Consider the following 21,005-nt stretch of genomic DNA (forward strand, 5'->3'; position numbering starts at 1 on the left):
TAAGAAGACATTTGTTGGGACGAGCACGGCTTGTTCTATATAGGGATGAACCACTGGATCCTACTCCCCAAATCATGATTATTGCTAACTAACTTGGATGTAAATAAAAAAAATTTTTTTACACCCAAAAATGGAAAACAAACAAACAAAACCCCGGATCATTGTCTTGCTTTAAAATCCAGGGATCATGCATCTTTGCATTTACCTAAAGGAGTTAAAAACAATGTGTAAAAAAAACCCTGCACAAGTATGTGGACAGTGGCTTTATGCATAACTGCCCACACCTGGCAGCAGCCAATCGCAATGCCTTTCAGGAAGTGACAGGTGAGGAAACCCCAACGATAGAATATTGATCAGAGCTACAAAGATATGAGGCACCAAGACATAAAAAGACACAGAGGACATTTTGTTGCATGTTGCTAAATGAAAGCAGCCAAAGTGTAATGGCTGCACGCTGTGTGACTCCAAGGATGTACATTCTCCAAAAAGACAAATCTATTTAGACAATAAAAGAATTAGTGGTTGCAAGGGGTTGAGCATAGGGAAGGATGCACAACTGGAGCACAGAGGTGTTTTGTGGGAGTGGAAGTGTTCTTTGTGGTTCTAAAATGGACATATATCAGTGTATAGCTCTTGAACCTATTAAGTGAACAACGTCAAGAGTGAGCTTTGCTCTTGTAAATATAGACTTTGGGTGACAATGACTTGTCAGTGTTGCTTCATGGTGTATAACAAGTGACCACACTCAGGCTAGAGTTGGATGATGGGAAAGACATGGTGGTGGAGGGGGTTGGTGTATTTGGGAACTATGGAATTTCCACTAAATTCTTCTGTGACAATAAATCATAAAGTCTATTGATGTTTTTAAGTATTCTGTGGGCAAGACCAAATATATGGGCATGTCTGGGTCTCAGGCAGCAGGGAGCGCTGAGGCCTGTCTCTGAGCCTTGTGTGCTGTGATCCCAGCTGGGAGCCACCTGGCTCTGGTTCTCACTGTGGCTTAGCATGTGGGTGCTCACAGGCCCTTGGGGAGCCCCAGGTCAGGCCCCACAGCTTTCACTCCATCCCCTCCTGGGGTGAGATTTCCAGACAAGGGTCAGCTTCAGGGTTCAGGCTGGGGCTGGCCAGCCAGGGGGAGGGGGCTGGTTTGCCTGAAAGGTCTCTCCCTCCCCTTGGGCTGCTGGAGGCAATAAGAGAGACTCGGGGAGCCCGGATGAGGGACACTGAGGACACTGCTGAGCAGGGGTCTCCACCATGGCCTGGGCTCCTCTCTTGCTCACACTGCTGGCTCACTGCACAGGTGGCTGGAGGTTGGGATCGGGGCTGGAGACGAGAGGACTGTGGAACCATGTATGGGCCCTGTCCACTGACCCCTCTCTCTCACCCCGTGTCTCTCTTCTGACTTGCAGGGTTCTGGGCCCAGTCGGTGGTGACTCAGCCATCTGCAGTGTCCTAGCCTGTGAATAAGACTGATACCATCTCCTGCACCGGAAGCAGCAGCAATGTTGGTGCTGGAGGTGTGTCCTGGTACCAGCAGCTTCCAGGCAGTGTCCCCAACGTTGTCATCTATGGTAGCAGTGCTCGGCCCGCGGGGGTCCTGTCCAGACTCTCAGGCTCCAGGTCAGGGAACATGGCCTCCCTGGGGATCTCTAGCCTCCAGGCTGAGGATGAGGCTGATTATTACTGCTCAGTGTGGGACCACAGTCTCAAAGCTCACACACTGCTCCAGGCCTGTGGGGAAGGGAGACCCAAACCTGCTGTCCCCTCAGCAATGGGACTTCCTGTGCAGCTCACACCCCTTGGCTGACAGAGTTGCTTCTTTGTTCATTTCTTCTAATAGTGGAGTCTTAGACAAGGCTAGGGAATTTTGTCTAGAAAAAGTGTCCTTGTTCTCCCAAATTGTGCCCGTAAACCCAACCCTACTCTGCAAAACATTGTCTGATTTTCTTCCGTTGGGCAGGATTTACTGCACACCTGGGGGCAGGCTGTCCTGGGAATTGAGTCCCCGTTGGGTCAGAAGCAGGCAGATTCCATGTGTTCCTGATCAGGATAGACAACTGTACAGAGATGCGTCCCTGCACAACCTCTGGTGAACACCAAGTATGTGCCAGGCATGACCCTTGGGCTTAGGTTCTGCGTGAGTGCGCTAGGGACAGTCTACGTCCTCATGTTGCTGAAAATGTCCTGGGAGAGAAAGAGGACAAAGAAGTATGAATAGCAACACAAATAAGATGTTTCTGGAGTGTCACCAAGGGTGAGGCAGTGAGGTGGACCTGGACCATTGGAGGGGTTGACAGGAAACCCCCGAATCTGATGTGCTGTGATGATGTCTCAGTGCTGCATAGATGATCAAGGAGCCAGAGGGGAGCGTGAGGAGGGGACCAGGCAGAGGCTGTTGACTGTGTCCCCATCAGACCCCTCCTCCTCAGGTCAGGGGTCCAGGCTCGGGTCCTGCTGGAAGAGCTGTGCTGAGAGGTCGGTCCCAGGGAGCCACCTCTCTCTTTCTGACAAGGCAGAGGTGCCTCTTTCCAATCCCTTCCCCTGTGGTCCTTGTTGATGGGCTCCCCCATTCCCACAAGCAGTAGAAGAAGAGGAATCCAGGGGAGGGCCGTGGGGTCTGACCCTGCTCAGCAAACTGGGGTCAGAGGGAGAAGGAGTGCCCCAGCCTTCCCAAGCCGTGGGATGTGGCCGGTCCAGGCTCTGTCTGCCTGCTATGCCAGCCGCAGGACACATCATTCCTCAGGGGCCAGGTCTCTGGTCACCCTGTCCTCCACTCATGTAAACCCATGAGGGAGGGTCAGGATCTAGGGAGGCTGCTGTAGGGAATGGAAGGGTGGGTGGGGGTGAGAAGGTTGCAGCCTAGTGATGGGCCCTGAGGTGAGGGATCTCCCCCATTATTGAGGAGGGGGCCGTGGAGCTGGCAGGAGTCAAGAGGGCCTTTTCTTCCCCCAGACGCGATACTCACATTGCCTTTCACGTGCTTTGTTGCCTGTAATGGAGCCAGAAAGGGGTGCTGTGGGCATGTGTATGAAGCACATGGGTGAGCCCAGAGCTGTGGACACAGCACCTGACAGCCATCAGGAGCAGCTCAGTAACGAGGGTCCAGACAACCACGGGCCTCTAACTGGGGTGCCAGTTTTGTCACAGAGGACAGCATGTTTTCAGGGTGTGAAGGTATGTGGGATAGAATGGAATAATCCATGTGGTTTTGGCCAGCAATCAGGGACAGAAGTCAGGGCCACCAGGGGCCAGCCATCAGTGTGCTCGCTAGAGGATACTCACCTGATAGGACTTGGGGCTCATCACCACCCAGGCTGCCTGTGCCCTTAGGTTAGCTCCTCTCTTCTTCCTCTGGCTCATTCCACCTGTGAAATCCCAGAGCACGGGAGCTGGACAGACGTACAGCAAGGGCGTATCTGAGTGCAGCAACTCTACCCACATGGGAATTTCTGGATACAAGGAGACTTTAGGGAGCCCAGTCTCTGTAACAGAGCTTTAGAGGTCAGAGTCTGCGTGTCCATCATGACCTGGGCCCCTCTCCTCCTCACCTCCCTCCCTCCCCACACAGCTGAGAGCCAGCCTCATCCAAGGTGGGTGGGAGATGTGCCAGCTCTGCTCCAAACCCTCACTCTCATTCACAGTGGACTCCTGTCCTGCTCAAACTCCTCTGGGTCCCTTTAGAGTGTCTGTGAGCCAGGCAGGGCTGACTCGGCCACCGTCTGTGATCAAGGTCCTAGAATGATGGCCAAGTTCTCTTATACTGGACACAGTAACATTGCTGGCAATGAGGCAGAAGCTTGGCTTCAGCAACACCTGAGCCATGTTCTCAAACTTCATTTCAATGGAAGAACAAACATCTAGCCCTCTGGGGTCTCCACTGAGTTTCTGGATGCAGGGCAAGCAGCCTGGCTTCCCTGAACATCCCTGGTTCAGGCTGAGGGGGAGGCTGTTTATTCCCGGTCAGCATGGAAAAGTAGCCTTGGAGTTGCACAGTGCCTCAGGTCAGTTGGTTAGTGACACCCCAACCCTGAGCTCCCAGGCGTCACCCATCACCTGAATACCATGTCACTGGTCCCTGAAGAGACAAGAGCTGGGTTTCCGCTGACAATCGTGTGGACCACTCAGGATTAGAAGACATAATAACGTGAGGATAAAAGGTCAGATCTGCAGGATTAGCAAGTGCATGGGAAGTATCATTATGGATCTATTTGGCCTTTGTGACAATATGTACATTCACGTGCTTTCCCAAAGGGGAAACACAGATTTCGGGTTTAAGTAAATGGATACTTATTTTCCAGGTCTTTCTGTTCCATTTGGAGATCTGAATTCATGTGTTCAGCTGGTCCATCTCTCTTCCCTCCAGGAGACATGTTCACCAGGGTCACCAGCCACCACCCTCCCCTGTTTCTTGGGCCTTGGCACATGTTCTGCCCTCTGACCCAGGGCTATCTCCCTTCTGCAGGGACATCAGTTGGGTCACCTTACAAGATCCCACCTTACATACCACAGCTGTGCTCAGACCTCTTTGTCCCGATTCCCGTGCACACCGCACATGCACATGGGCAGTACCCCTGTATGTATGTCCTCTGTCTTTTGGTAATTTTATGAGTATTATGGTTCTGAGTGCCTAAGTAGAGACCCCTCAAAGGGTTTCATTGGGCATCATGTAGACCTTTCCTACCTGGAAGATTAGACCCACAATATAAATAAGTGATTTTAGAAACAGGATATAAACACCTCTTATACTGAGAACAGAACAAATTCCTGCACAGCAGGACCTTTCTCTTTCCCAGGAGGGTCATTCTCAGGTTATGGAAACACAGGCATCAGGGAAGCCAGAGGTGGGAAAGGAGAGGTTCACCCAGAGACCAGCAGGGGGCACTGTGACACTGTGTCTGGGGCTTTCTGCAGGACAGGGGCATCCAGGTGGGCAGTCCTCCACTGACAGAAAGCAAGGACTGGGCCCCTTGCGTCCAGTGGGGCCAGGGCAGGTGTGTCCGGTCAGGACCTGGAGGAGTCCCTGGACCTGGGGTTGTGTGTGTTCCCCAAAGCTGCTGCTTCCAGGCCCACCCAGGGGGAACCCAGTGCATCAGTAAGTCTCTGTGTCCAAGGTCCACAGACCCTGTGTGTGCACATGGAGAAGAGGCGGGTGTGGGTCTCATTTGCATGAGCAGCCCCTCCTCTGTGGCCCTGTGGACAGGGGATAAGACAGGCCAGGGGCAGTCCAGCCCCAGCTCTGTGGCCTAAGAAGGGGGTGTGTCACCATGGCCTGGATCCCCGTCTTCCTCGTGCTCCTCTGTCACTGCACAGGTAGGGATAGGATCCAGGGCACCAGGGTGGGCCCGCAGCCAGAGTCAAATCCCTGTGGCTCAGCTCCCTAATCTCATGTACCCTGTCCCTTGTCTTCCGTCTGCTGTGTCTGTGTTTGCAGGTTCCCTGTCCCAGCCTGTCGTGACTCAGCCAGCCTCCCTCTCTACATCTCTGGGAGCCACAGCCAGATTCACCTGCACCCTGAGCAGGGACATCAATGTTGGAAGCTATTACATATACTGGTACCAACAGAATCCAGGGAGCCCTCCCCGGTATCTCCTGTACTACTACTCAGACTCCAGTACACAGTTGGGACCTGGGGTCCCCAGCCGCTTCTCCGGATCCAAAGATGCCTCGGCCAATGCAGGGCTTCTGCTCATCTCTGGGCTGCAGCCTGAGGACGAGGCTGACTATTACTGTGCAATCGGGCACAGTAGTGCTGGTCACAGTGACACGAACTCATGGGGAAGTGGGACAAATATCTCAGCCTGCTCACATCCCTGCACTCTGACTCTCTTCCAGTTGAAAATAACTTGAATGCACACTCACTGTCTTTGTAAGTAGCTTCTAGGTCACAATACCCTTCCTCATCTGTGTCCTATTCAAACTCTTTGTACTGTCATGAAAACAAACAAGCCAACAAACAAACAGGCAACAAAGAAAGCCACGACATTGCAGACATTTTGTCTGGTGGTTAAAGTGTAAAGCTCAGAGAATGTTGAGCTGGCCCTCTTTCTCTTTACAAAGGCACATCCACTGTCTTAGTTTTCTAATCAGAGTCTGGACCATTGCAGCAGGTGGACAGTCCTCCAGAATGTGGACTCTGTTCCTCCAGGGATTGGGGCAGAGGCACCCTTCCCTCCAATCTCCTGTGCTCAGAGCTGGCTGAATAGCTGTGTGTTCCAGGTAGGATGTACTAAATAAGATTGGTGCCCAGGGAAGACTCACAACAGAAGAAATAGCAGGCACAGAGCTGGCTGGGCAACCAGGCCAGCTACTTGCCCCTTAAATTGTGACGTCGGGCGGGGGGTGGTTAGCCAGGGGAGAAACTTTAGTTGTCAGCAAAACTCTCAGTGGTGCTTGTGAAGGCAACATGCAGGGCTCCATCATTGCTACAAAATGCTGGGTCTGCTCTTGGGAAGGTGGGAAGTAGATCCTACAGATGTGAATTTACCAAAGCTGACACCATCAGGCACTTTGGGTACCACTGTGGCTGGTTTCCTGAATTCCCAGGCCCTGACTCTGTGCTCTTCTCTTCTCCTGTGACATCAGGGCTCATCAGTGATCCAAGCAGCAGAGAGGCTGTGGGGCGACAGGGCAGGATGCCCCCTATCTGTGCACAAAGAAGTCCAGTCCTATGTCTCTCCAGAAAGAAGTTCTTCCATTTGTGACAACATGGACGAACCTGCCAGATATTACCCTAGGAGAAATAAGCCCTACAGAGAAAGAAAAAATGCTATATGATCTCATTTATATGTGGATTCTATAGGAAAAATAATTTTAAACATTACTGTCAAGTTTTACTGATGATGATAAGTTAGAATAGGGTACCACATACCAGGACAAGAAGGATATTTGTATTAGTACAGCTTCTTACATATAATTTGATTTTGAACTGATAATTTATAGTGATGAGAATAAACACAACAAAATTTATTATTTTAATCACTCTGTATTGTGCAATTCAGAGATACTGAGTATACTCACAATGTTTGTAACCACCACAACTGTCCATTTCCAGAGCTTTTTCATCATCCCGAGCACCCAACAGGGGAATGGGTAATCTGGAATGGCAGAGGAGCCAGGCCCCAGGAACCCATGCCAATGCAGGAAGCAGCAGAGGGCAGAGGGCAGCTCCCATGGGGGCTCTTGGCAGATGTGGCCTGACGCGGCTGAGAGAGTCTGTAGGCTGGGCTTCTTACCCCAGATTGACCATGTGGATGCATGCTGACCACCATGGCATGCGTACCAACGTGTCCCATTGCAAGGTGTCCAAGAATACCAGCTTACTTTCCCAGAGTGTGTCAGGAACACCAGTGAGAACCTTAGGATCTCGATTGGGTCACCTGCTGTATGATTCATGCATATGCCTATCTGAATCCCCTCCAAACTCCGTGTCACTTCTCCTCTAGGAACCTTGCAAAGGCCCTGTTTTCAGTGTACTTGCTCCCTGGTGGTCAAGGGGAACTTGCATTACCTTCTGGTCTTTGTATTCTGTGGCATCTATCTATGTGTGGCTTTCTAGGCCAGTTTCATACTGTTTGTATTCCTAGAACTTAGTTATAAATTTAAGCAGGAAGTATGGTGCCTCCAGATATTTATTCTTCTTTCTCAAGAAAGCTTGGACAATTTTAGGTCTTTTTCTGCCTCTATACAAAAGTCAGGACTTTTTTTTCTATTTCTGTGAAAAATATCATAGGAATTTTCATAGGAAGCCTTCAATCTATAGATTGTTTTGGGTAGTATGGACATTTTAAGGTTACTTTTGTTGTGGAAAACACTGGATATCAGAATTCTGGATGAAATACATAATACACACAGCTTCCATTATCTGCAATAGTCACAGATAAGATTCAGATTATTCTGTGACTTGTCATGTGCTTCAGCATTTTATAGTGACGGATGTGAATTGATAACTTTTCTCTTAAGTTTTAGGTCTTCTTCTTCATCTTGAAATCTGATGCATATAATTACACATTAACCACTGTCTCAAGAATAATTTTGGCTAATAGAATTGGATTTAATATGAATCTTTTTTTGACATTTATTTATTTTTGAGGGGGTGCAGAGAGAGAGGGAAACAGAGGAACAGAAGCAGGCTTGGCATTGATAGCAGAAAGTCCGATGCAGGGCTTGAACTCAGGAACTGTGCGATCACGACCTGAGCTGAAATCGAAAGTCAGATGGTTAACGGACTGAGACACCCAGGTGCCCCGAATTTACTATAAATCTTCACGTCTGATGTGAGTTAAGTCTCTGAACACAGTTGATGGCAAAGAAAGCAATGGCCGTATACGTATCACGAAACAATCTACTAACCATTCAGAAATGAGCATTGGATCACATTCTTATTCCACAGTGGGATGAAGTCCAATTTTGTGGCTTTTCTTTCACCTATTCTCCAGAAATTGTATGTTTTTCCATTTCCCCGGCCACCCTTTGGGTTCTTTCTGCTGCATAGCGACTACACAAGGCAAGGGTATTTTATAATGCCTCGGGATGGTCACACAATGTTTTCAGACAGTGCCATTTTCGTTCAGATTCTTTTTTTCCCTGATGTTTGGAGAAATCTCATAATTTAATGGTGATATCATTACCTTCCCCTCAAAACCAGCAGTTACATTGTTGCTACTTCAGATAATAGATGGCTTCCAAGAGCAAATGAGGATGACTTCCACAGCCTGGGGTGCCTCTGGTGTAGACTCCCCCACCTCTGGTCTTCTGCCCCGTGGCTATCAGGAGACAGGGACTAGGACTGAGTCAGAAGAGACCCTGTTTGTTCATACCCAGCGCGGGCTTTGAAATTTCCAGTGGACTCACTCCTGGAGGACTGACCACTAAGTTTCTCCAAAGAGACAAGAGGCCATTTCACTGGGGAGGGCAGAAAATATTCCCAGGGATGGGGTACATGTGGAATGAACTAGAAGCATGGGCAGGATATGAGAAGCAGATGCATGCCCTCAGTCTGCCTTTCCAGGGAAAACACTTGAGACTGAGGCCACCAGGGACATGGAGGAGATGACTCGGGGCAAGATGTCACCCTGTCACTCAGTGTCCCAGGCTCCCTGCAGTCATTGATTCTGTGTAGTCCCAATATATGCCTCTTTCAAGGTCTCCCCCAGGCGACATCAGGGTGACCAAGGGGCAGTAAAAGAGAGGAAGTTAATTTGCATGAAGCACCTCTCTTCCTCATAGGTCTGCAGGCATGAAAAGGCCCAGAGGAGACCCCAACCCAACCCAAGAACCTGAGGGGGCAAGACCTGTGAGGATCCCCACCATGGCCTGGATGGTGCTTCTTCTCAGGTTCCTTGCTTATGGGTCAGGTCAGGGGAAGAGACCCTGCTTTCTTGGAGGGCACATAAAATCAAGGTTTCAGGGTGACCCTTGCCTCTCATAATAACACATGTGCCTGCTTTTGGTTTTAGGAACCAATTCTCATACTGTGGTTATCCAAGAGCCATCACAGTCAGTGTCTGCAGGAGGCATGGTGACACTCACCTGTGGCTCTAGCTCTGGGTCAGTATCTATCAGTAACTTCCCTGGCTGGTACCAACAGACTCCAGGCAGGGGTGCCCACCCCCTTATCTACCACAAACAATCACCTGTCTCGGGTCTTTGATCACTTCTCCAGGTCCATCTCCAGGAACAAAGCCGTCCTCACCATCACAGGGGCCAGCTTGAGGATGAGGCAGATTAGCACTGTATGCTGTCTCCGGGTAGTGGCATTCCACAGTGATCTCAATCTATGGAGAAGTGCAAGCAGGGCTCAGAATGTCTCAGCCCTGAGCAGCAGGGGAGCAAGCGAGGGGGAGGATGGTCAACACCACCATGGGAAGGGAGGCTCCCTAGCCTGATTCTGCTGTGCAGTGGTTCATCCCGATGTGCCCATCCCATCTCTCCCAGTGTGTGTCCATCTCACCAGTGTGACCCCAAGACTGGGCTTCCTTTCCACATCTGCACATATAATGAAGGGGAGGGGGTTTAGCACCTAAATATATCAACAAATGGTCAGAGTCAGCAACCTCAGCAACCTGCTCCCTGTGAGATGCTTATTCAAATGACATTAAGAGCCATGTTGTCATTCACTAATCTGCTGATGGAGACCAACTGAATAAGTTATGCAGGCCAAGTCGTCAGTCAGGCAAATACTGTACACCCACATCCTTCCTATGGGGGACAGAACGTGTCGCTGCAGCCCTGGTTGTCTGTGATGTTTCCACGCCTCTCAACATGTCACACCGTGGTCTCAGTTTGGCACGGGGACAACAGACCCATCACCTGCCCTCTATCTGCTCTCCCACCTGACTTCCCCTGTGTCAGTCAGGGCATTCCTGTCTCTGTGGGCATCATCCTCTAGCCACCTAACTCTCTGGACCATCACTCCCTCTCCCACAGCCTGCGGTCCATTCAGTTACCTCCCTCTGTCCCACTTGGGGACACAACCCATTTCACCCTTCCTGTTTTCTCTGCTGTCATCTTCCCCCAACCATCCCCCAGGGTTGCCTTCTAATTCTCTTTGCCCCAAAATCTGTCTTAGAACTTCCTGCAGAACTAAACCTCTAATGAGCAGCACTGACCAGGAGAAGCCCAGCTGGAATGAAAAGACTCCCAGCACAGGGATAGGAATTTGCAGGATGGCCCCGCAGTGGTCCTACTGGACTCCCGGGCCCTGCTCAGTCCCCATACCCTCAGCAGCCTCATCAGAGTTTGTGGAGTCCTTTCTGCCATGCTCCAGAAAGGCACAAATTTCCATAATCTGTGTTCTTCTCTGTGAAGGTTTGTGACCGCTCACCAGGTTCCTGTTCACTCATCACCCAGAGTCAGCCTGCCCCCTAGGAGACCCCTGTGGGGGCAGATACCTTGCTCTCTGTTCCCTGCATCTTGTCATCAGCTCCACTGGGATTCCTAGACTGTCCTGGGTCAAGATTGCTCCTGTTCTTCCCACTATAGCCCCGCCCAAGGAAAAACCCGGTTCAGGGAGAGAACACCAGGACTGCACCTCCATCCTTCTCTGAAGGGTCTGTCTCACGTGATGGAAGCACAAACATCAGGGACGCAGGTAAAGGAGAGCATTGGGAGCAGTGGGAAAGAACGAGAAAGTGGAAAGAATGAGACGTTTTCCCGGAGAGCAGCAGGGGCTGCTGTGTGATCGTGTCTAAGGGTTTCTGCAGGACGGGGGATCCAGCTGCCAGCCCTGCACTGACAGGAGGCCCCAGGTCTGGGCCCCCTTGTTTCCTGTGGGGACAGGGCAGGTGTGTCCCGTCAGGGCCTGGAGGAGTCCCTGGACCTGGGCCTGTGTGGTCCCCACAGCTGCTGCCTCCAGGCCCACCCAGGGGGAACGCAGTGCATGAGGAAGTCTCCAGTCCAAGACCACAGACCCTGTGTGTGCACATGGAGAAGAGGGAGGGGTGGGTCTCATTTGCATGAGCAGCCCCTCCTCTGTGACCCTGTGGACAGGGGATAAGACAGGCCAGGGGCAATCCAGCCCCAGCTCTGTGGCCTAAGAAGGGCGTCTCTGTGTGTCACCATGGCTTGGATCCCCATCCTCCTCGTGCTCCTCTGTCACTGCACAGGTAGGGACAGGATGCAGGGCACCAGGGTGGGCCCGCAGCCAGAGTCAAATCCCTGTGGCTCAGCTCCTTAATCTCATGTACCCTGTCCCTTGTCTTCCTTCTGCTGTGTCTGTGTTTGCAGGTTCCCTGTCCCAGCCTGTTGTGACTCAGCCAGCCTCCCTCTCTGCATCTCTGGGAGCCACAGCCAGACTCACCTGGACCCTGAGCAGGGACATCAGTATTGGAGGCTACTACATATACTGGTACCAACAGAATCCAGGGAGCCATCCCCGGTATCTCCTGTACTACTACTCCAGTACACAGTTGGGACCTGGGGTCCCCAGCCGCTTCTCTGGGTCCAAAGATGCCTCGGCCAATGCAGGGCTTCTGCTCATCTCTGGGCTGCAACCTGAGGACGAGGCTGACTATTACTGTGCTATATATCATGGCAGTGGGAGCAGCTATCGTTACTCACAGTGATTCAGATAAGCAAGAAGTGAGACAAAAACCCCTGCATCTCTTTTATTGAGAAGCTTCAGTGGAGGCTTGTGTATGGGACACCACTGTGGGAACACCTGTCTTTGAGGAGGAAGGAGTGACACAGTGTTATTGCCTGAGACAGCACAGGCATCCTAGGAGTGCACACAGGTGAGGGAATAGAGCCCAATACACATGCCCCAGGGTCTACAATATGTAGACCCTTTATGATTATACAAACCCAGTTGGAGGTTTTAGTCACATTTGGTTTGCAGAAATGACTGAGTTTAGATCTCGTAGCTGAAGCCCAGAGGGTATCTGTGTCCTGCTAAAGGGTCAATCAGGGAACATAAAAAAAAGTCTACGGTTTGATTGAACGAACTTCCTCCCCCTGGGACCTGGCAACATAAGGATGGTTTTCCTGGAAAGAAACCTGGTCATGGCTACGCTGCCTTCTTTCTCTCTTAGGACCTGTGGCTTCAATACACATATGCCTAATTGTTGCCCCCACCCCCCGCCCAGTTCAATCCACTTTTTAAGTTTGTGTCTCCCAGAATGCAACAATTCCATATATGAATGATGGTTCAACAAGGATTCCAGCCCAGGGCACCAGAGGATCCCCTCCTCCTAAATCCCATGGACCAGGCCACCAAGGAATTTCATTCAAATCACCTGTCAGCATGTTAGTATAATACCATGCTCTGGTCTATAACTGCACAGAACCCCAGACGGACAGACAAGGTTATGTATGGACAGCACACCCCCACTGTTCAACATGAGCCGCTACTGAAGATGAGATCTCTGCCCAAATGGCAAGGATTTGTCATTGTTGATCTAGCAAGCGGGAACATAGAGGCCAGTTTTAGGCGACAGGCTTGAGCAATGGTCACCTGAGTATGGTAGAAGGTCCCACAGTGACGAGTGGGCTGGATGCAAACAGGTCCGTTAGACAACTCACCTGAAAATATCTATAAGCCCTAGCTGACTCCTACCCAGACACAGGTACCAAAAAAGGAAAAAAAAAAAAACAAATATTTCACACCTCCTTACCTTCCCCTCTTGACCACAGCCCCTACCACTGCCTTCTGGGAGACCATCTCTGCTTTGCTGTCCTGCCTGCTGCTCCCTTACAGTGTATTCTCTAAACTTCTATCTCCTTTGCTCTGCTTGGGTGAATTCTTTCACCACCCATGCTGCTGGCCTACACCTGAATGGGTTGCCCAACAATCCAAAGTTTACTCCTAAATTAGTCTAAGAAAGCAAAAACCTTTGTTGCACAGGTGGTAAGGAGGCTGTAGTGAAAATGGCATCCCCAGTCTCACGGGTAATTATGACACAACGGTGCCACAAGCCCACTAAACTGGGACACCGGGCTGGTGCTCCTGGAATAGACTTTCCAGCACAAACAAACTTGAAGGTTGAGGTGACAGATGTTTCCTAGGGTCTGGAATCTCTCATGACTAACTCCCCCAACAGCAGGCTCATCTGGACCAAGAGAGAGACAGAGGCATAGACAGACAGAGGGAGAATGTTCTCCAGTCTGTTTGGTTGGCCAAAGAGTTGCACCCAAACAGGTACATTTTCCAGATTGTGAACACCAGGCAGAATATGCTCACTAGTCATAAAGCCAAGATATTAAGGTCATACAGGATGAAAGAGAAATCCACATCCATTTCTAATAGTAATAATAATAATAATTATTATTATTAGTTTATTCTGGCTAGGCCTTGGTTTCTTGCAGCCACACTAATCCCTAGGAGGGATGTGGCATGGGGTTGGGAACTGAGGGGTGCTTTACAGTATACCTTGTTTCATGGAAGTTTTCCTCAGATTGACAGATTACCTAGTATCAATCTAACTTATTCCGCGACCAATTTATACTAACACATGTGTCTTCTTGAAGTGCTGAGTGCTCTAAATGCTTTGAAGACCTAAGCTCTGGGGAACTAGATGGCTCAGTTGGTTAAGCATTACACCATTGGCTCAGGTCATGATCTCATGGTTCATGGGTTCGACCCCATATAGGGCTCTGTACTGACAGCTGAGAGCCTGGCGCCTGCTTCCAATTCTGTGTCTCCATCTCTCTCTCTGCCCCTCTCCCGCTCACACTCTGTCTCTCTCTCTCTCTCAAAATAAATAAATAAATAAATAAATAAACACAGAGAGTGTGAAGGTGGGGAATGGACAGAAGCCTGAGACAAAGGAGAGGTGACAGGGTGCGCATCCAAGAGGGTGTGACATTTTTCTGCTCAGGAGACTAGAGAGCAGGATGCAGCCATTTTAGCCTGTAGCAGACCCACACTTACCCACCCCAGTGAGCGAAGCAGCACCACTAAATGGAGAATGGAGCCATTACAAAGAGCCCTATCCATCTGCAACCTCTGGACACATCCCCCAGAACAAGACAAACCCCTTCCATGGGCTGAATCTGGGGACCATATTGTGCTACAAAGTTTCAGCTCTAGGAGAAACTGGATCTAGCTTCTTTCAATTTCATTTTGTTTGCTTGTTCGTTTGTTCTTTTGTTTGCTCCAGTTTTTGTTGTTGTTTTTATTTCTTTTCTTTCTTGGATAAAAAAAGAACAAAACTTTTTACTCTGTTTTATTTTCTTCATTTTGTATAATTTTAATTTTTAAAAAATATTGTAAATTTGTAAACTGTTTTTCTTTTCTCTTTTTTCTCTTTTCCATCAAGTATCTCTTATCAAGCAGACGAAAACACATCTAGCATCTAGCTTCCTTTCTTTGCTTATTTTTAAACATTTGTTTAATTTTTAATTTTTAATTTTAATTTATTATTAATTTTCCCCAAAGTGGCAAGATGGAGAAATTCACCCCAAAAGAACGTAAAAGGAGAAATGATGGGCAGGGATGTAATCAACACAGATATAAGTAAGATGTCTAAATTAGAATTTAAAACCATGATTATAAGAATACTAGCTGAGGTTGAAAAAAACATAGTAGACCCCTGAGAATCCCTTTTTGCAGAGACAAAAGAACTAAAATCTAGTCAAGCCCAAGTTGTAAATGCTATAACTGAGATGCAATCTTGAATGGATGCCATGACAGTGAGGATGGATGAAACAGAGCACAATCAGTGTTATGGAAGATAAAATTCTGGAAAATAATAATGCCGAAAAAAAGAGAAAAACAAAGGCAAAAGATCACAATACAGGATTTAGAGAACTCAGGGACTTACTAAGAGGAATACGTTCATATCATGGGCGTCCCAGAAGATGAAGAGAGAGAAAAAGGGGGAGAACATATATGTGAGCAAATTATAGCTGAAAAGTTCCCTAATCTAGGGAAGGTACAAACATCAAAATCCAAAAGGACAGGGAGCACAAATTAGATTCAACACATAATGACCATTACCAAGGCATATCATAGCTAAATTCACAAAATACACAGAAAAACTAAGAGTCATGAAAGCAGCATGGGGGAAAAGGTCCTTAACCTCTAAGGGAAGACAGATCAAGGTCGCAGCAGATCTGTCCACAGAAATTTGGAAGGCCAGAAAGGAATGTCAGGATATACTCAATGGGCTGAATAGGAAAAATATGTAGCCAAGAATCTTTCCTCCAGGAAGGCTGTCATTCAGAATGTAAGGAGAGATAAAGAGTTAGAGAAACAGAAGCTAAAGAATTTGTGACCACTAAACAAATCCTGCAAGAAATTTTAAGGGGGAGACTCAGAATGGAGAAGACTCCAGGGTGCCCAGCCTCTTCGCTGGATCCAAAGATGCCTTGGCCAAGGCAGGGCTTCTGCTCCTCTCTGGGTCGCAGCCTGGGGACGAGGCTGGCTATTACTGTGCTACAGCTTATGGCAGTGGGAGTGGCTTTCATTGCTCACAGCGTCTCAGATAGCGAGCAAGCGAGAGAAAATACCTGTGCACAAAGATCATGATTCCGAGCATCTTTTCAGTATGAAACTTACCTGGAGACAAATGCACATGGGATTCTTCTGCAGAAAGATCTTTCCTTGAACAGGGAAAATAGAAATGCTCATGTTTGAATGTAATGTGAGAAAAAATTGGGCATCCCGGGAAGACACTGACAGTTGACATAACAGAGGCCAACCGCATGTCCCCACGGGGTCTGGAGAAGATGCACAGAAATAAATACTGTGTCTGCACCTGAACGTGCTGCCCAGCAAACATTCATCTACACATCAGTGTCACCATGTGGTCCTTAAAGGGCTTTGTGTCACTACTGATGTACCCACAGGTGATATATGGACAATAACCCTAGTCTTAGTCAAAGTGCCCTCTGTCTGAACCAGCTATTGTGAATCTGGACCAGATCCTGCAGACTCTCCCTGCCAACACCCCCCAAACCCTCCTTCCTCTTTTCCCATCTGTTCCCGTGTCCCTCAGACGCTCAGTCTCTACCTCTGGCTCTTCAGGTCTGACCTCCATCTCCACGTTAGGATTTCAGAGGAAACTAGAAGTGATCTTGCTGTAGTTTCCTATCTCCAGGCTCCATCCCTCGGGAGGAAAATGGACAGAACATACAGCTGCATGTAGTCCCCTCACATTCCCTTCTGGTTCTCGGACAACTGGGGAGTCCCCTGCCCCTCTGTCAACCCCTTTGGATCAGACCCCCAAGCAGCTTCACCTCCATCCCTGCCCCATTACACAGGAGTGTCTGTGTTTGGAAGAAGCAAACCTCTCCCAGCCTGTGCTGACCCACATCTACACCCTGAGAAGTGACACCATATATAGGCACTGGCAGAAGGCAAAGAGCCATTCCTGGTTTCTGCTGAGATTCAAATCAGAGTCAGATGCACTCCAGGGATCTTGGGTCTCCTATCATTTTCCGGATCCGAAGATGCTTTGACCAGTTCAGGTTTTCTGATATCTCTGGACTCCAGCATGAGGAGAAGCTGACTATTACTGTCTCATATGCCACGATAGTGCTAATGCTTATGTAGTGCATCAGTCCCATTGGGAAGTGAGACAAAATCTCCCTTCACTCTCTGGGTCTGGTGACGTTACCCTTCAGGTGGCTCAGGGGGTGACTTCTGTGCTCAGATCTTCAACAGACCCTCCGTTGTCCCAGAGACAGATGATGTGACACTGTCATATCCTTTCCTTCAGTTATATTTTTACACTGATGACCCATTCTCACCGTGTTCATGTTTTCAAATGCAAACTTTGTTTCTGAGAGATAAAAAAAAAATATTCAGTGGAGATGTCCGAGAACAAAAGGTGTTGATTCCCAATCAGCTCTAGGGCTCAGTCGCAGATGGTTTGGGTCTGATTGCTTCAATTCTGGCCTTCTGGTTACAAAGACAGAATGAGGAGATAAATGGTAGTCTACAGAGAGGCAATAAACCATCAATATATAAAAATAAAAGCAGTTCCATTTATAGTGATATAATTATGCAATTCTTAAGGATGTATTTTGGAAAAATTGAAAGCCTTGTATATGGAAAACTACAAAGCATCGTAAGAGAAATTAGAGAAAACTGGAACGAATAAATAGATATTCCTTGCTTGTGGATCAATATGCTGAACTGGGTTAAGGCAAGAATTCTTTCTTTTTTTTCAAGTTTGTTTTTGAGAGAGAGAGAGAAAGAAAGAGGGGAAGAGAGAGAGAAACCCAAGCAGACTCTGCACTGTCAGCACAGAACCCTCTGATGGGCTCGATGCCATGAACCATGAGACCACAACGTGTGCAGAAATCATGAATAGTATGCTGTGCCACCCTGGTGCCCCAGAAATCATTCTTTCTAAGATTGTCATTCAGTAGCTGGTGTCAAAAGCACCCTAGCACAAAACAGACAAAAAATGGAATATGTCACACAAATAAGTAGAAAACTATTTCAAAGAAAATAAAAAAAATAGTATTCAGTTATATACATGTATCACAAGAAATACACACAACGATGAAATGGGGTGTATTGTGGGGATGCAAGGCCAGTTTTATATTAAACAATCAGTCAATGTAATCTCCAATATTAACAGACTAAATAAGGAAAAAATATGGGGCACCAGGTTAGCTCAGTTAAGCATAGGACTCTTGATTTCAGCTCAGGTCATGACCTCAGGGTTCCTGAGGTCAAGTGCTCCATGGGGCTCCACGCTGACAACATGGAACCTGCTTGAGATCCTTTCTCTCCTCTTCTCTCTCCCCATCCCCAGCTCAAGCTATCATTCTCTCTCTAAATAAATAAATGAATACACTGAATTTTAAAAATTATTTTTAAAAAACCTGGTCTTATCAATCAATACAGAAAAAGCATTTCACACAATGCAAAACCTATTCATGACAAAGAATGAGAATGAATGAATGAATGAATGAATGAATGAAAAAGACAACATTTGTCAGAGAATGAAAATAGAAGAGCACATCCTCAGCTTGATAAAGAAAATGATGAAACACCACAGCTAACACACACTGAGGTGAAGCTCTGAAAGCTTTTCCCCCAGGGTGGCAACCAAGGTCATCATGTCCAGTCTCAACACTGCTGTTAGCCATAGGACTGGATGTGCCTGACCAAAGCATAAGGCAAGTCAAACAATGAGAGGCATACAGACTAAGGAGAACAAGAGCCAATTGTCCCTATTTTCAGGCCAGAGGATGGTATACGGGAAAAATACAAAGGGAGCTATGAATATGTATGTAAATATATGAATTCAAAGGGTAATAAGCAATTTCAGGAATGTGGCGGAACACAAGATCAACGTAGAAAGATCATTTAGTTGCGTCTATACGAGCAATAAACTTTTGAAAAACAAGGTAAAAATAACACTTCAAACCACTCCATGATGAAGTATTTGGGTGAATATTTAACAAAACATGTACAGGACATGGATGCTGAAATCTCGACAATGCAGGGAAATGTGATCAAAATGGATCCAAAACCGTGGAGGAATATGTTGTGTTTAAGGATTAGAAGAGTCAATATAGTAGAGATGACAATTCTTCCCAACTTGTAGAGAAGAGTAATTCAATTCCTATCACAAGACAGAGTGGTGTGGATGGAAGGTAGACACAGTGGCCAATGTAACAGAACAGAAAACTCAGAACCAAACTCACAAAAGCATGGATAAGAAATATTTATGGATACTTATGGATAAGAAAACCTTATTGACAAGGGTGCAGAAGCCTTTCAGAGGAGGAAGGATGGCCTTTGAACAAATGTCCACAGAACCACTGGATATCCATCGAGAGAAATGAATCTCACCGAAAACTCTGACCTCATAAAAAAATTCACTAAAAGGCTTATTGACATACTGTAAAGTATACAGTTGTAAACATAAAAATGGAAAAAGTCATCAGGCTCTAGGGTTTGTATAAACATGTTTAGATAAGACCCCATTAGCACAAGCCATAAAAAAACTGATACATTGGACTTCATCAAAGATAAATTCATTGTTTTCCCTTTCCTTGATAAATCACTTAGCCAATAAATGAGCTAAAAAATCGCAGATTAAAACAAAACCCAATTTATTGGACACTCGTTGGCATCCATCGCTACAATGCATAGGAGCCGAAAAACATTCCCAAGGTTTACAGATGCTACCTCGCACACCAGTGCAGGGAAATGATGTCTGCAGTATCTTCTGCCAGATGTCAACAACTTACCACTAACGGGAGGTAATGTTTGCAACTCACAGAGACCAGGACTCCTTCTGAGCATGAAAAACACTGCAGTCATCAAGGGCAGTATTATGGGATCACGTTGGCCATGATTCAGCTCAAGGATGTGTGAACAAAAGGAGCTGAGGAAGCCAGCTGGGCTCTCAGGGCTGTTGGACACAGTGAGTATGTGCCTGTCAGTCAAGAGGGGGCGCTTTGGGAGTACCCTGTGGTGTCTTCACAACTGCTCAGAACCTGGGCCTGGGGACTGGGCTCTGGGCTCCCTCATGGGAAGTCGGCACGTGTGTCCCTTCTGGTGTGGCAAGGTCCCCCGAGCAGGGACCTGTGCGTTGTGCATGCAGGTGCTTCTTCCCAGGGTTCTCCCCAGTGGTGAAACCAACCTCCATCGTCCCCAGGGTGTGTCCTTCATCTGGGCTGAAGCACCAGGGCTCAGGGAGGGGCTGGGCAGTCACTAGATGGACTTCATTTGCATGGACAGCTCCTCCTGTGGCAGAGGGTGGAGGAGAAAAGGAGGCCCGGGGCAGCCCAGCCCAGTGTGGGTACTAGGGTCTATGTCACCATGGCTTGGACTCTTCTACTCCTCATGCTTCTGTCTCAATGGACAGGTAGGGGCTGGCTTCAGGGACACAGGGGGATCTCAAAGGATGCTTGCCATGTTCAGCATCCTGGGACATTTTGCCTGCATTTCAGGTTCTATCACTGACGAGTGTCTGTGTTTGCAGGTTCCCTGTCCCAGCCTGTGCTGACCCAGCCGTCCTCCCTGTCTGCATCTCCGGGAACAACAGCCAGACTCACCTGCACCCTGAGCAGTGGCTACAACGTTGGCGGCTACCACATATACTGGTACCAGCAGAAACAAGGGACCTCTCCCCAGTATCTACTGAGGTTCTACTCAGACTCAAATAAGCACCAGGGCCCTGGGGTCCCCAGCCGCTTCTCTGGGTCCAAAGATGCCTCGGCCAATGCAGGGCTTCTGCTCATCTCTGGGCCGCAGCCTGAGGACGAAGCTGACTATTACTGTGCTATATATCATGGCAGTGGGAGCAGCTCTGGTTACTCACAGTGTCTCAGATAACAAGGAAGTGAGACCAAAACCCCTGGGTCCACAGACCTTGCCTCCGAGCCTCTTTTATTGAGAAGCTTCTGTGGAGGCTCCTGTAGGGGAGAGTCCTCTATGGTGAGACCTGTCCTTGAGGAGTTTGAAGTGACACACAAGAAATTTAATAGAGAACATATGGGAATCAACAGAGACCTAGAAAGTCAAAAGACATGCAGACAAAATGAGATCTATGTTTTTCTGAATTACATGGAAGGAGGTAGGGGTCTAGTATTCAATGCAA

At 48.1% G+C, this 21,005-nt stretch overlaps 1 pseudogene and 2 gene segments (V, D, J or C); all 3 read left to right on the forward strand.

The window, feature by feature from the left end:
- Positions 1–1,254: 1,254 nt before the first annotated feature.
- On the forward strand, positions 1,255–1,899 carry LOC128772652 (immunoglobulin lambda variable 1-40-like; annotated as a pseudogene).
- Positions 1,900–5,198: 3,299 nt separating this feature from the next.
- Positions 5,199–20,740, forward strand: LOC109261590 (immunoglobulin lambda variable 5-39-like). The segment is given in 2 exon segments: positions 5,199–5,310; positions 20,388–20,740. Coding segments are annotated over 2 exon segments (399 nt in total).
- LOC109261449 (immunoglobulin lambda variable 5-39-like) lies at positions 11,513–12,062 on the forward strand. The segment is given in 2 exon segments: positions 11,513–11,603; positions 11,725–12,062. Coding segments are annotated over 2 exon segments (384 nt in total).
- Positions 20,741–21,005: the final 265 nt, after the last annotated feature.

This window comes from Panthera pardus, unplaced genomic scaffold (assembly GCF_024362965.1).
Source record: "Panthera pardus isolate Hobbes unplaced genomic scaffold, ASM2436296v1 HiC_scaffold_227, whole genome shotgun sequence".
NCBI classification, from domain to species: Eukaryota; Metazoa; Chordata; class Mammalia; order Carnivora; family Felidae; genus Panthera; species Panthera pardus.